At 40.3% G+C, this 14,304-nt stretch overlaps 2 protein-coding genes across 3 annotated transcripts in view; both read right to left on the bottom strand.

Annotated features, from left to right (window-relative positions):
* med30 (mediator complex subunit 30) overlaps positions 1-3,062 on the bottom strand; it is a 49,920-nt gene extending 46,858 nt beyond the window's left edge. For both annotated transcript variants that reach the window (XM_072448177.1, XM_072448179.1), the window contains exons 1-2: positions 2,916-3,062; positions 1,570-1,805 (exon numbers count right to left, since the gene is read on the bottom strand). In XM_072448177.1, coding sequence (XP_072304278.1) covers positions 1,570-1,743 — 174 coding nt within the window. In that variant the 5' untranslated portion in view covers positions 1,744-1,805; positions 2,916-3,062. The remainder of the gene's footprint in view (positions 1-1,569; positions 1,806-2,915) is intronic.
* Positions 3,063-6,008: 2,946 nt separating this feature from the next.
* Positions 6,009-14,042, bottom strand: LOC140361478 (proton-coupled zinc antiporter SLC30A8-like). The gene is made up of 8 exons (XM_072447190.1): positions 13,919-14,042; positions 12,555-12,701; positions 11,424-11,577; positions 10,346-10,506; positions 8,837-8,949; positions 8,170-8,275; positions 7,957-8,091; positions 6,009-6,741 (listed from the first exon to the last, which is right to left on the bottom strand). The coding sequence occupies exons 1-8, from the start codon at positions 13,935-13,937 to the stop codon at positions 6,596-6,598; spliced, it is 981 nt and encodes a 326-aa protein (XP_072303291.1). The 5' UTR covers positions 13,938-14,042; the 3' UTR covers positions 6,009-6,595.
* Between the last annotated feature and the right edge of the window lie 262 nt (positions 14,043-14,304).

Below are 14,304 nucleotides of genomic sequence, written 5' to 3'. Positions count from 1 at the left end.
GATCACATGCAATGGTATTTATGTATTTGTCTATGGGAGTTTTTATTTATTTATAGGAGATCTTCTACTGAAAGTGTTTTTCAGACTTCCTATAAGTGATCTGTTCTTCTGTATCTACCTCTGTATCTTCCTGCGTTGCACCAATGAAATTTCCCCATGTGGGACAATAAAGGAATATCTTATCTTATCTTATCTTAACTGTAAAGTGAGGATGGAGCATAAACCCAAAGAAACCACGAGTATTGTCTGAGAACATATTCGTCTCAACAGTCCCACAGTTTCTACCTCCACTCCCTCTCGCCACTGAATGTTTGTAGGCATGTTTTTACTGTGAGGACGGTGCAGTCTGCTCACAGATATCAGACATAACATAAAACAAGTGCCTCCAGGGCGGAGTGCAAACAAGGAGACACACACAGAGACACGGCGAGGCAAGAGGCGGACAATAAACCAAGAATTTTTATGAGAATCGAGTCGTGCGGCGGGGATCGAGAAAACGAGTCCAAACAACTGTGTCTGCAAAACGTTTGTCTGGGACTCGTGACCTCTGAGCCAAGGACACGACCTGAGCTGAACCTGTACAATAACTGTGCTGTCATGACTAAGAAAACATCGCTTTAAGGCATGACATTTTGAAGAGTCATTTTGTAACATTTTGCAACCCATTTTTTTATTCTTCAAATACGAGATATTGTTGTATAAATGTAAAATGCATAAGAATTAACAAGAAAGTCCTATACGATTCCTTCAACCCACTTTATATGACTAAATAAGTTGGCCATTTCTGTTCTTTAGCTAAACATACACTTTAGAGTGATATTTCTTTGATTTAGATTCATTGATTTGACTTGGCAGGAGAAAACGTTACATGCAAATCCTGAAATAATAACAAGACAAAACATTCCCTTAATAAGTAGCAAGTAGTATAAATACTGTATACAAAATCTAACACTACCACGCAGAGAAACAATCAAAGAAAGTTATAATTCTAAGTTGAAGTGCATAGTTGTTGATCTGATCTGATCTTTTAGTGAATAAACAAAATGTGGAGAGAAAATGGTGTAAGTTCTAAGTCCAGGGTTGGTTCCTATTCTGTTACAAAAGGAGAGACGCAGAAGAAGAATCTGCACTTCCTCTTCCTCTGGAGTTTGTGGAGTTGTTTAGAAGTGACACAGAGGAAGTAGAATTCAGTGGATTTAGTGATTTGGGGTAAAACTGATGCTTTGGTAAACTTGTTAGCATGTTCTTTATGCTATAGTTATCTGAAGAACTGTTCATATGTTACGTTAACATACCAGACACTTACCACAGTTCTGTCTGTGCCTCATGTAGCTGAAGGTGTTAGCGTTAGCATACGTACACCTATTCACCATGTTCTCTCATCTGTTATTATTTTAAATTGTATTTCAAGATGAAATGTCTGTTCTTGGTCTTGGATTTTATCTAATAAATTTCCCCAAAAAATGTGACTTATATATGTTTTTTATTCTCTATTATGCATTTTTTGGCTGGTGCGACTTATACTCCGGAAAATACGGTAATATCATGTTCCCGTCTTGTCTGGTTCACCTGCATGTTCCTGAGCAGTTGAAAGATCTCCATGGTCCTCAGCACGATGTCCTGGACCGTCTCCTGCCCGATGCGGCAGAGCGAGGCGGTGTTGACGTCACGCGCCGCCTGGGCCTGGGGCAGAGGGGGAGGCGGCTGTCCCACGAAGGGCGGGGCCAGAGGAGGCGTCGTCATGGAGACGGGGCGTTACACGGACGAGGACGGACGCAAGCGCAAACTGTCACCACATTACATGCCTTTAAAAACATTAACATCAAGTTTAAAAGCAGAAAAGTGCAATATTGATTACGATTTTGAGCGTTTGATTGTTTAATACTTTTAATATGTCATAAAAGTGTGAACAGTGGAGTAAAATATTTGTATTTTAGGGATGGGATATGGGTTGGAGCTGATGAGTTACAACTAATGAGGAGTTGTAGTTTCACAAAGCAGTGCCATAATGAATAAAACACAAATATGACATAGAATAAATCTAAATTGTGAGAGAAAAATTGTGAACTGAGCTGCAAAATACAGTTATTATTAGTTATGACACAATCTCGAATCAGAAAAAGGGTTACTTCAGTCATGTGATGGAACATAAAACAATGAATAAATAGTAAAATATAATAAAATAAAGGCATGCGTAAAAAAAGGTGTTACAATAAACACAGAGAAACTACATAAAAATATATATAGAGAATGAACTGAATCTTGTGTTGCCCCAATAGTCTAAGCAACCAGAGAAATAAAATAGTAATGAAAGTAGTAGTATCTTTCTTTTATATAACAATAAATAACTTCATTTTCATCTTAATTAAATCAGTCCTTTTCTGTTTAGTAGAGCAAATAGACCTAAGTGACTATTTATGCTACTTCAAAAGTTTAATCCAATGAAAAAATGAAATAAAGTGTAAATATATATAACATAAAAGAGTCAACAGTAGGACAAATGCAGTGTAGGACATGCTTTGAGGACAGTTAGCTGAAATCAAGACTATGCAAAGGAGTGAAAACTTAAAGCAACAACCACCTGCTTCACAAATAAACTTTTTTAAAACTAAACTAAACTAAACTGAACACCTGCAAGAACCATGCATTGCACCACCTTTACCAGCCTTAAAACGACCCCGTGCTGCAATAAAAGGAACAAAACTCTGCTCAAATGCACAAAACGCAGGAGGAAAAGACAAAATAAGAAAGATTGCTAACATGTGTACAACTGTCAAAGCTAAGTGAACTGTCAACAGCAAAGCACTTTCTTTCCCCTCGTACTTTTGTCTCATTTTAGAGCCGGGATTTCCACTGACAGCACAAACAAGTCTTTGCATTTCGTCGGTGTGAAATGAGCGCGAGTGTAAAATTACCTGTGCGGAGATAATTTATCTTTTCCGTGGACATGTCATGCTCCTCAGCTCCACGGGGCTCAGCTGCCGCAAGTATCGCGAGACTTCACCGAAGCAGCGCGAGGTTTGCGCGTTATTAAGAAAATAAACCTCGAAAAGGCTTTAATCAAGTGTTAGATTTAATATTTTTGACTGTTTGAATGTGATTATTCTTGTCTGATAATGTTACGTAAGTGCTGTTATTGTTTTTCAATCACGTTACAGCAGGCAAAACTACACGGCAACGCGGTATAAATACAGCTAGAGAAGTATGACCATGGTAACTTGTGGTAGCTGACGTTTAGGTCCAGCAGCCCTGTTTTGACTGTTAAAAAAAATAAAAAATAACTGCATAATTTTTAAACCAATTGAGATTTTAAGATACTAATTACTAAACTTAGCCTTCATTCAAAAGTATTCTAACACTATAGACAAAAGGTTATTTTGTGTTTCCATTACCAAAGCTTTTATTTTACACAGAATTTATGTAATTGAATTGTTTTTGCATTTGAATTTTGCTTTATCCAATCAAGTAAAAATATTCATTTTATGCACATTTAGCACATCAGAAACAAACATGGTGGATTTTTATTTTAATTCAATATTTTATTTACATTTTTATTTGCCGAGCTAGACTTTTTAATGCATTTTTTAATAGCATTTTTTTTGCACTTTCTCTTCAATACTTTCATAAGTTAATAGGTAATACATACTTCTTTTATAGTAATAAGAGCAGAAAAAGAGCAGGGATTTATTACTTAACGCATTATATACAATTTTCAATGCATGTTTTATGTAATACACTGTTCAAATAAATATTAATTAATTTATAATTCTGCATTAAATATAGAGCAGTACAGTTAATTATTAATACACTTTCTGGTGCAGTTTGTATATCATTTTTCATTTGAATGTTGCGCTTCTTACAACCCCAAGATGGCCGCCCTCTTTTGCCACGACAACAGAATCCACAGCGTCTCTAGCCTTTATTATGGCATATTGTCTTGAAACATTAATACCACAGCGTCATCTTCTGTTTTACATTGAAAACACACCCACAGGAAAAAGCCCCAGGCCAATTTACACCACTTGATTGCTTTTCATGCATCATTATAAGATATTTAGTAAGCATATAATTCAAATTCCCATAAACGTAGAGGCCACACAATCTCTAATTTAATCATCCGGCGTATTCAGACACCCGCTATTCTTCACGTGCGGCTGTGCTTGGGTTAGTTTTGCGAGCATTCTAAATTCAAATGAGTTTTAAACACATGAGCCGTCTGAAAAGTACAGTACTAATATCACAGACTGCCTCCTCAGCTTATGCTCGGCCACTGTGACTTTGCACTTGGATTGGCGTTTCGCCTGCAGAGTTTAGTGTCTATTACTTAATTTACATAATTCATTAAAACTTTGGGTTAGAGTTTGACATTCAATACCTTAAAAAGTACAGATATTTAGAGGAAAAGCAATGGAGACACGCTTTAGTGGAGAGATCACAGTAATAACGCATGATTTTCAAGTATTTTCAAGCCGCATGAACACATTAATGAAACAAATACTGGACGGATTAGACATAGGTTTAATGCCACACTGCGGAACATTCCAGGCAAAGTTACAATGCACATCTTTCCTTTTAACGTGTGGGAAAAGCGCAGCAAAGGTTTGGAAAGTCTGCTCCACTGTCCATCATGGTAATTGGACAGGGAGATCTGGTTTGCCTGCAGGGAAATAACTTTTCTCCAGCTGCTATAAACCAGCCTGGACAAGATCCACTTTAATGAACCAGACTTTGTGTTTTGGACAGAAAACAAATGGGGAAAAGACGCGTTTTCCTGTCGGCAATTAGAATTAGAACTGCACTCGTTATTCTGATAAAGTACTGGACATGTTAATGAGGGTTTAATGTACAAATTGTGCTTTGTGATGTTCAATGGCGTCGTAATTTCAGATGCAGGGCCTTAAAACTAATTATAATTCAGTTAATTAATGAAATATCACAACAAAAAAGCCTTGCCGGTCTCGTACGATACAGTTTAACATGTTAGTCGTGATTTCAGAGCTTTGCATGGTCAGGTCTCTGTGTACATCAGATCTGACCACACCGTACACTCGCTCACTGAGGTCTTTGGGTCAGAACCTGTTGTTGGTTCCTCGCTCTCGTTTTGGGACCAGAGGAGACGGATCCTTCCAGAACGTTGGGCCCAGACTCTGGAATGATCTTCTGCTCTCCGTGCGTTCACTGGACTCTGTTGTTGCTTTTAAGGGTCAGCTCAAAACCTTTTAATTCAGTCGAGCCTTTTAATTACAGTTGCTTTAAAGACTGATTTGACGGTTGTATGTGTATTGCTCACTGTACCTTTTTTGTGCTTTATTTTATTCTATGTTTTTCTGTGACTTCTGTCTGTGAAAGGTGCTACACAAATTAAGTGTACCCGTATTTTCCCGGACTATAAGTCGCACCACCCAAAAAATGCATAATAGAGAAGATAAAAACATTTATAAGTTGCACTGTGTGAAATGTGGTTGCAAGTGTGAAAATAATATCATATAAGTCGCTCCGGAGTATAAGTTTATAAGTATAAGACGCACCCTGGCCAAAACTATGAAAAAAAAGGTGCGACTTATAGTTCTGAAAATATGGTACTTAGTTACTTGTCCTAAAGTCTGTTTGTCTTCCGTTTTAAAAGTATATTTGCAGCTCGTTTTGCATCAATAGAACAAAAATGCACTTGCAGAGAAGACAGTGTAAAATGTGGGTGTGTTTCTTGTGCTATGTCATGATATGAACAGTAACTAAAGAGATTCCATATAACTGAGCTGCCCCAGGGGGTTCATAAAATGTTGCGATGTAATGTGAAACTAATGTACATAACTATTGTAAATGTGACAGAAGCGACATAACGTGAATAAATGACTGAAGACGGGACATTTTCCACATGTTTTCAGTGGTGAAAGAACTCAAGCAAAGACCTAATGTAGGAAAAACTAATATTTTATTGACATAGGATAATAATACATTTAATGTTTTTTAAAATAGTCTTAAAATCATTAAGATATAGGATCTGTTAAACCACAGACATAACTGTTGTAACAGCTTATAGGCTCATAAGGTTAAGTCTTAAGGTGAAGAAATGTTTGAAATATGTTAAAAGTTCAGAGAATGCAATGTAAACATACACCTTACAACTTTGCATACAAGGAATTAAACCAGTGAATTAACAGAAATGACATAGAACTTTGCCCAATATTTGCCTTGTGAATCGGTCCAATATTTGCAAACCATAAACGAACGAGACATCTGAATTTTGACGGTTTAATTCCAGAAAATGCCACCAACACTCAAACAAAATGATCCATTTAGACGTTTCAAGACATGATAAAGCATCTATACATCGTTTTGTACTAACGCGCTGTTAAAAGCTACAAACATGAGAAATATGACCAAACTTGTCTTTGTAAACCAGTTAAACCCACCGCGACTCATCTCTCATCTTCTAAATGCCTTTCCATTTACTTTTGGATTAGTATTTTAGGGATTGCACCAATTAATACTTCTCAGTTCATTGAAAAGCTGGAGTTTTAATGTTTGATGTGAAAGAAGTGAAACTAATAACAGTTTAAAATCCAGTGGGTGGTGTCCTGGCGGAGGGAGAGGGTCACTTCTGAGGGTCTTCACAGAGCGTGCAGCCCGGTTTGAGGTCGGCTTGTCTCTCAATCTGAATCGTGATCGAGTGGAAGTTGTACGCGGAGTAACACGCCTGCGTCATCTCCCTCAGCACGGACTGAGCGTCCACCGTTTCATCTGCGGGTAAAACACCCGGTTACAATGTGGAAAAGCCAAAAGAGATCCTTGACATAGAATTAAAATGTACAGTATTTGTAAAGTTATTTTTGGTTCGTCTTCCGTGTCTTCTCTCCTGAGCACCTACTTTTATAAAAAGGTTGTGGTTTGTATTTTTTAAGTCCAAGCTAAAAATGTTCATCTTTAGTGTAGATTTTTCCAGTTTATAACCTTTTTTCAACACTGAAACAAGTGGATTTGTTTTTAAACTTGTCCTTTTAGATCAATGTTGCAATTTAAGATGTCTGAAATACAACCTAATGATCCACGGGGGTCATAGATTAGCACTATATATAGATTATAGAGGCGGGCCATAGAGGCGGGCCATAGATTATAGAGGCGGGCCATCGATTATAGAGGCGGGCCAGCCATAGATTATAGAGGCGGGCCATAGAGATTATAGAGGCGGGCCAGCCATAGATTATAGAGGCGGGCCAGCCATAGATTATAGAGGCGGGCCATAGAGGCGGGCCATAGATTATAGAGGCGGGCCATAGAGGCGGGCCATAGATTATAGAGGCGGGCCATCGATTATAGAGGCGGGCCAGCCATAGATTATAGAGGCGGGCCATAGAGATTATAGAGGCGGGCCAGCCATAGATTATAGAGGCGGGCCAGCCATAGATTATAGAGGCGGGCCATAGAGGCGGGCCATAGATTATAGAGGCGGGCCATCGATTATAGAGGCGGGCCAGCCATAGATTATAGAGGCGGGCCAGCCATAGATTATAGAGGCGGGCCAGCCATAGATTATAGAGGCGGGCCATAGAGATTATAGAGGCGGGCCATAGAGATTATAGAGGCGGGCCAGAGATTATAGAGGCGGGCCATAGAGATTATAGAGGCGGGCCATAGAGATTATAGAGGCGGGCCATAGAGATTATAGAGGCGGGCCAGCCATAGATTATAGAGGCGGGCCATAGCGATTATAGAGGCGGGCCATAGCGATTATAGAGGCGGGTCATCGATTATAGAGGCGGGCCATAGAGATTATAGAGGCGGGCCAGCCATAGATTATAGAGGCGGGCCATAGCGATTATAGAGGCGGGCCATAGCGATTATAGAGGCGGGTCATCGATTATAGAGGCGGGTCATAGATCAGCACTAGAAGCTACAGAAGCTACAGATGCTACAGAAGCTACAGATGCTACAGATGCTACAGGTCAGCGTTCTCACCTATGGCCACATGTGCCGTGAGCAGGCCCTGGTTCATGGTCAGGGCCCAGATGTGCAGGTTGTGGACGGCGGTGACGCCCTTCACCTCTATCAGGCCGTCTCGTACCTCGTTGTACTTGAGTCCTGCTGGAGTCCCTGGAGACAAAGTGTTTAAACACAACGCACTCCACCATTCCAAGTGTTCCAAGTGTTTGTGTTTGAGGAGCATCTCACCCTCCATCAGCACGACCACGATGTCTTTGATGATCGCAAATGTGGTGCACAAAACGAATATGGAGAAGAGAAAAGTGCAGATCGGGTCGGCAATCTTATATTCAGGCTGAAAAACACAACAGGGGTGAAAGCCTCCACCTGTTAGTAAAAAGCAACGGCACTTTTCACTACAGACCTGTACTTTATACTGCACTAAATGCTTTTAACTGGACTGAAAGGACAAAGTACTTTTCTTTGTAGTAATTTGTTTTTTGCACTTTCATGTTAACATCTTGTCTTCAAGTCCCGGCTTTTAGGAAACAAATGAATAAAATGTCTAGAATATTAAGAGGGCTGTCGAACAAAAATCTGCTAAATTCTTCATTAGGATATTAAGATATTTGGTCCTTTAATCGTTTTCAAAATCTGTGTGGAATAATTTTACCTTTTAAATCTAAAAGTAAAATTAAACGTACTTAAACGGTTTAACTGTGTGTGATTTTTAAATTTTACTTGCACTTTTACTTTACACAATCCAGCACTTGCTCCACAACTGATAATAAATGCGTAGAAAATGACCTAAATAAATGAATAAAGACTTTGCCATGACTGAAGACAAACGTTTAAAGAAATCCTCTGGGAGACTCATTTTAACACAGAAAGTCTCACCGTGACGCGCCGCTCTCACCTTGAAGAAGATGATGATGGCGCTGACGAGGACGCTGAGGCTCTGGAGCAAATCCCCCACCACGTGAACGAAGGCGGCGCGCACACTGGCGTTGGCCTGCTGAGACCTGCGCTCTGAAGGCGGGAAAAAAGCACAACAAACGACTCACAAAAACCCACGTTCACCATTTAAAACAACGACGGCGAACGCAGCGACGAGGCACATGACTAAACACGGGTGAAACGGTTGGCAAATGTCACAAGTCGCAGGACGAAGATGAATTTCTGAGATGTTGCGTCTGATCCTAAACAGGGAACTTTTATTTAACCCGTTGGCCTTTTGTGTTTTAGCTGAACGACCAGGTTGAATTTTAAAAAGCCAGAATAAATCCCGCTGTATAGAACGTGCTAATGCAGTTTACCGGTCATTTCATCCTAAAAAGTACATGTTTGAGCACAGCAAGGACGCATCATGGAAAGTCACACCTCAAAATCAACATTAGGCTTGTTTTAAGATGCTAAATACTTCCGTTATTGTTCAGCAGAAGTCTTCAGAAACCACAGAGGGATCAAGCACCTGAAATTAGATTTAACGTGACACAATGGACCATGACTTTGGACTCAACTTTGTTTTTCCTCGCAAAAATAGACAATACTGTCCCTCTCACGTCTCTATTTGCGACAAAAACTTGTTTAAATTACAAAGTTATGAGCTGTATTCAGTCATTTTATACAAAAACTTTAAATTACTTGGAATACAACATGTATGACTCGGACTTGAGACCCAAACTTGAGCCTCAAAGAAGACTTAAGTAACATTTTGACTTTATAAGTCTCTTTGATGGTTAAATGTGTATTTTTGGGGCGTTTGAAGTGTCCACAGACAACTGAGAAACCCTCGCTCTTTTTTTATACTTCGCCATGGTTTTTTTGTATCATTATCTTGTTTCGATAAGCTTTTGCCCTGTTCTGACCATGTATTATCACAAGAGGGCTGCAGGGGGCGCTCATCCAGGTGACATACTTCTGAGCTCTGTCGCTGATCCACATGTTTGTTGTGGTTTCCATTTAAACTTTATTGAATTTCTGCCTGTAACGACAAAGATTGGTCATTTTCCCAGAGTCCTGCGCCACACATTTCAGCTCAAGCGACGTCAAAGTGTGACGTAAAATCGAAACGTCGCCAACTGAATTTAAATATTTGACCATTTTGTACCGCGTGTGGAGTTCCAGCTGCCAAAATACACTAAAAATAAGCAAAAAAAAAGTATTCAAATCCTGCCATCGTTCCACTAATATGCTTTATCTTGCTTAGGGGTAGGATTGACTTTTTGGGAGAACATTTTGAAACACTTAAGTGATTCCAGTTTGGTTTTTTTAGCAATTTCCAGTGAAAAGACAATTTGATAAATGTAAAAAGGTGAGAGAGCAGTCCAACATCGACTGCGACGACGAGGAAAGATGTAAATGGCAAAATGGGGCCCAAAAAGCACAATGACCAGCAACTAGAGGCCAGTAGAAGGAGGCTCACCCTGGCTGTGGTTGTGCTCCGGGTCGGCGTTCTGCTCCGGTTTGGACTCGAGGATCTTCGTGTGGCCGGTGTCGGGACCGTGGCCCCCGTGGCTGTGTCCGTGGGAGCTGAGACCCCCGTGACTGTGGCCGTGTCCCGACTGGTGCAGCGTCAACGCCATTCTGGAGAGGGAGAGGGGCTTTTACGGGTCAATATCGAACGAAAAAGGGGCGCACTTTGCAGCATCTTCAAACAAATATTGCAGATTTAAATGTATAAAACAGTCTTTGAAATGTGTATTAGTAACAAGTAATGTGCTGGAGTAGTGAGTAATATTCTAAGAGTCTCAAACTCTGTTGTCGCCATGGTTACTCAAAATTAAGTTACTCAATTATGTCCCGCTTTTGCAAATTTGGCCATGCAAACTATTCAAATGAAGAAAATAGGAATGGATTTAGTCCCTGGACTCAAGGGACAGTCAAAAGAGCTCAATTTGATTTCAAGCAATCAAGAAAATTTGTTTTTTCAGTTACATTTCATTGTTTGAGTTAATTGTATTACTTTATAATGAAACAGTATGTTGAATATTGGCAATCACAGCTTTGAAGTTGAACCAATACAAGGATAATATACGATAAAACTGATTTGACATTTGGTATTTTATGTTGTCAATGCATTTTTATTTTAGGTTCTGACATTACATTTCACGTTACTGCAAATGCACTACTTTTTTTATTCAATTTTACTGTACATCATGTAAATCTGTAATTCTTTGCCTAAAATGTTCTATAGTATTGCATTAAACGTCTTCATTTGCGTCGAAAAACAAATAAATATGGATTTAGTTATGTTTCTCTGTACCTTTCTCCCAATCTTAACCTAATTTATTGTGAAACAAATTAATCTAACAAACAAAATGTAATCATCACAGTCCTCTAATCTGTAATCTCACATAAATAATATATACTTCTGTCTTTTTAGTTGGATACATGTTTAAGTCTGGTTTAAACTGCGCTGCTAAACGCTGAGTATTGATTGCGTGCGGTATTGATCTGGTTGGTGTAGCGTTGATTGAAAGCCATGGCAACGCTGGACTTGCATGATGTTGGCGAGCACGGCGCAGGCGGAGGTGGCGAGCATGACGGTGCCTTCGATGGTGTAGTCGTCGCTGATCAGCCGCTCCACTGCCAGATAAACCAGAACACCGGTGACCAGCCAGATGGTGAAGACTGACAGCAGCGCGCCCAGGATCTCTGCAAACGCAAAACAGGATACGGGACGGATTATAGGACAAACGGGACGAATTATAGGACAAACGGGACGAATTATAGGACAAACGGGACGAATTATAGGACAAACGGGACGAATTATAGGACAAACGGGACGAATTATAGGACAAACGGGACGAATTATTGGACAAACGGGACGGATTATAGGACAAACGGGACGGATTATAGGACAAACGGGACGGATTATAGGACAAACGGGACGAATTATAGGACAAATAGTCCAAAAAAGGGACAAATTATAGTCCAAAAAGGGACAAATTCTAGGACAAAAAGGGACAAATTATAGGAGAAAAGGGATTGACAAAGGTGAAGCAATGCAATTTTAAAGACTCGTTTCAAACTCAAGACGTTTCGGTGCAGGTCTTTGTAGAAATAGTAGGAAAACGTATATATTGTGACGGCAAAATTATGAATCCCTATGAAATTAATTAGATTAGGACTGTTGCGATTAACAATTCAAAACTAAAAATAACTTTTAAAAAACGGAAAAAGGCCTCAAAATGTTGCATAAAACTGGAAGCTGGAAACACACGAAGAACACATTACAAGTTCACGTACATCCAAGAAAATGTGGGACTGTTGCCATAGCAATTAACAATCCAAAATCTCCTCTTTGGGTTTCCCTCGTGTTTTGTCCAAACCCTCTTGATCTGCGCTTAAACTCCCAAAAAAAAAAGTCAACTGCAGCTGCTCCTTTGATTTACTCAGTTTACGTTTCGTTTTTTGTAACCGCCATCATAAAATTATACATTTGTCAAATCTCTGCACCGTTTACTGACAAGAATTCCTGCAATAGATAAAAGTAACTCAAAAATAGAGAAAAGTGCTCGCTTTTGCCCAAAAACGTTTCAACGTCAAAACCATTCGCTCTGCATTTTGACAGTTTGAACATAAAAATCCTCATTGGGACGCGGTTAAAAGCTGGTGAAAGTGCCAAATACCCGCTCGGTGCCAGCCGTAGCTCAGCCTGTGCGTGGCCGGTCGGGACGAGAGCCACAGCGACACAAGGCTGATGACGAAGCTGAAGAAATCCACCAGTAAATGAGCCGCGTCCGTCATCACCGCCAGACTGCCCGCGAAGTACCCTCCTGCGGAAAGAACCGGACGCACAGTCACCGACCCGGGTTAAGAGTCTCACTGTTTGGTGCGAGACGAACTCCTTGTAACGCAGGCTGGCCTGAAGCGGTAAGAGTCAAGTGAGACGAGACATTGACGTGGTCCGTATTCTTTTTACATTTTCAATCAAAATAAAAGTGCAAAAAAATATGGAGGAAACGAGCTGCGTCTTCTCCAGCAGCAGAACAAGGAATCTTCTTCTTTGGCGTTTTATGGCGGTTGGTATCCAAGTGTTACATTACCGCCACCTACTGTAGTTAGGCTCTTCCGGGGGGCGTCGCTCTTCCGGGGGGGCATCGCGTCGCTCTTCCGGGGGGGGGGGGGGCGTCGCTCTTCCGTCCGGGGCGGCGTCGCTAGTCCGGGGCGGCACTCTTCGGACTTTATGACTTCTTTCCCCCAACCCCCCCCCCCCCCCCAAAACCCATATATATATATATATATATATATATATATATATATATATATATATATATATATATATATATATATATATATATATATATATATATATTTAACTAAACAAATGTATACATAAAACCCTAAAACAAACACCTAACAATTATAAAACCCCTTAAACCCCCTGTGCCAAGCCCATCACACCCCCCTACACTTCCTCTGCCTTGGTCCAGCCGGGAACCCTGATACGCGAGCTCGTTTCAAGAGGGAACCCTTTAACTCCTGGACACGAGAACAGAGGAAGTGAGCAAACGTTTAACAATTCACTGAAAACACTAAAAACACTACAAACCACATTAAACACACAAACACCTCATCACCCTCAAACACAAATATTGCACTGTATATTGCACATATCCAATTTAATTCGTCTTTTCCCTCCAGGACGGACGGCTTCAATTACAGTGCCCCTGTGACAGACACTACTTCAGTAAATATTCAAATCAATTTTGTGCAATTGTCTTGAAAGTGCAAATAGACGCTTAAAGTGCTGTCTGCAGTTCAGTGTGAAATGTAATTCAAAGTGCAAATAGTGAAACATGTCCAGTGCTAGCGGTAACAAACTGGCTCTTTGTTACACTGTTAGCTTAGAGTTTAAAGGTTTTAAGGCCAGTGGATTGAAGCGGTTAAAAGAACTTTCTGCAAGTGACTGTCCAAAAAAAACTGTCCAATAAACAGTCCAGCTCTTGCCTCTCGTTCAGCTCCATTTCCTGTCGCTAACTCAGTGTTTTACCGAGGATTTCCCCGATCATGAAGACCAGGCAGACGACCGACACCACGTAGAGCCTCTTCTGCGCCCCCTTCTTCTCCTTCTCGCGGTCCTCCCGGGCGTGGCTGTTGTCATGGCAATGCCTCACAAGCCCTTCGTCCGCACTGTGGAGACACGTCAGAGGCTTCAACTTTGCATGTTTAATCTTTTGGGGAAATCTACTGCGTATTTAAGAAGGAAAACGTTAGCAAAAAAGTACAATTCCATCACACTTCAAGCTAGATTATCCCAATTAAGCTTTTCCAATTGAACAGATCCTACATGAAACAGGAAGATTTCAGTTAATCATACAATATAACAGAACTGGTAAACACGATAAATATTAACTGTGCCCAAAATAACATAGTCCA

This window comes from Eucyclogobius newberryi, unplaced genomic scaffold (genome assembly GCF_026437365.1).
Source record: "Eucyclogobius newberryi isolate DKJ021-1_F unplaced genomic scaffold, fEucNew1.0.hap1 SCAF_16, whole genome shotgun sequence".
Lineage (NCBI taxonomy): Eukaryota > Metazoa > Chordata > Actinopteri > Gobiiformes > Gobiidae > Eucyclogobius > Eucyclogobius newberryi.
Note: the sequence above shows the minus strand (reverse complement) of the source record. Positions and strands in the feature narration are given on the sequence as shown.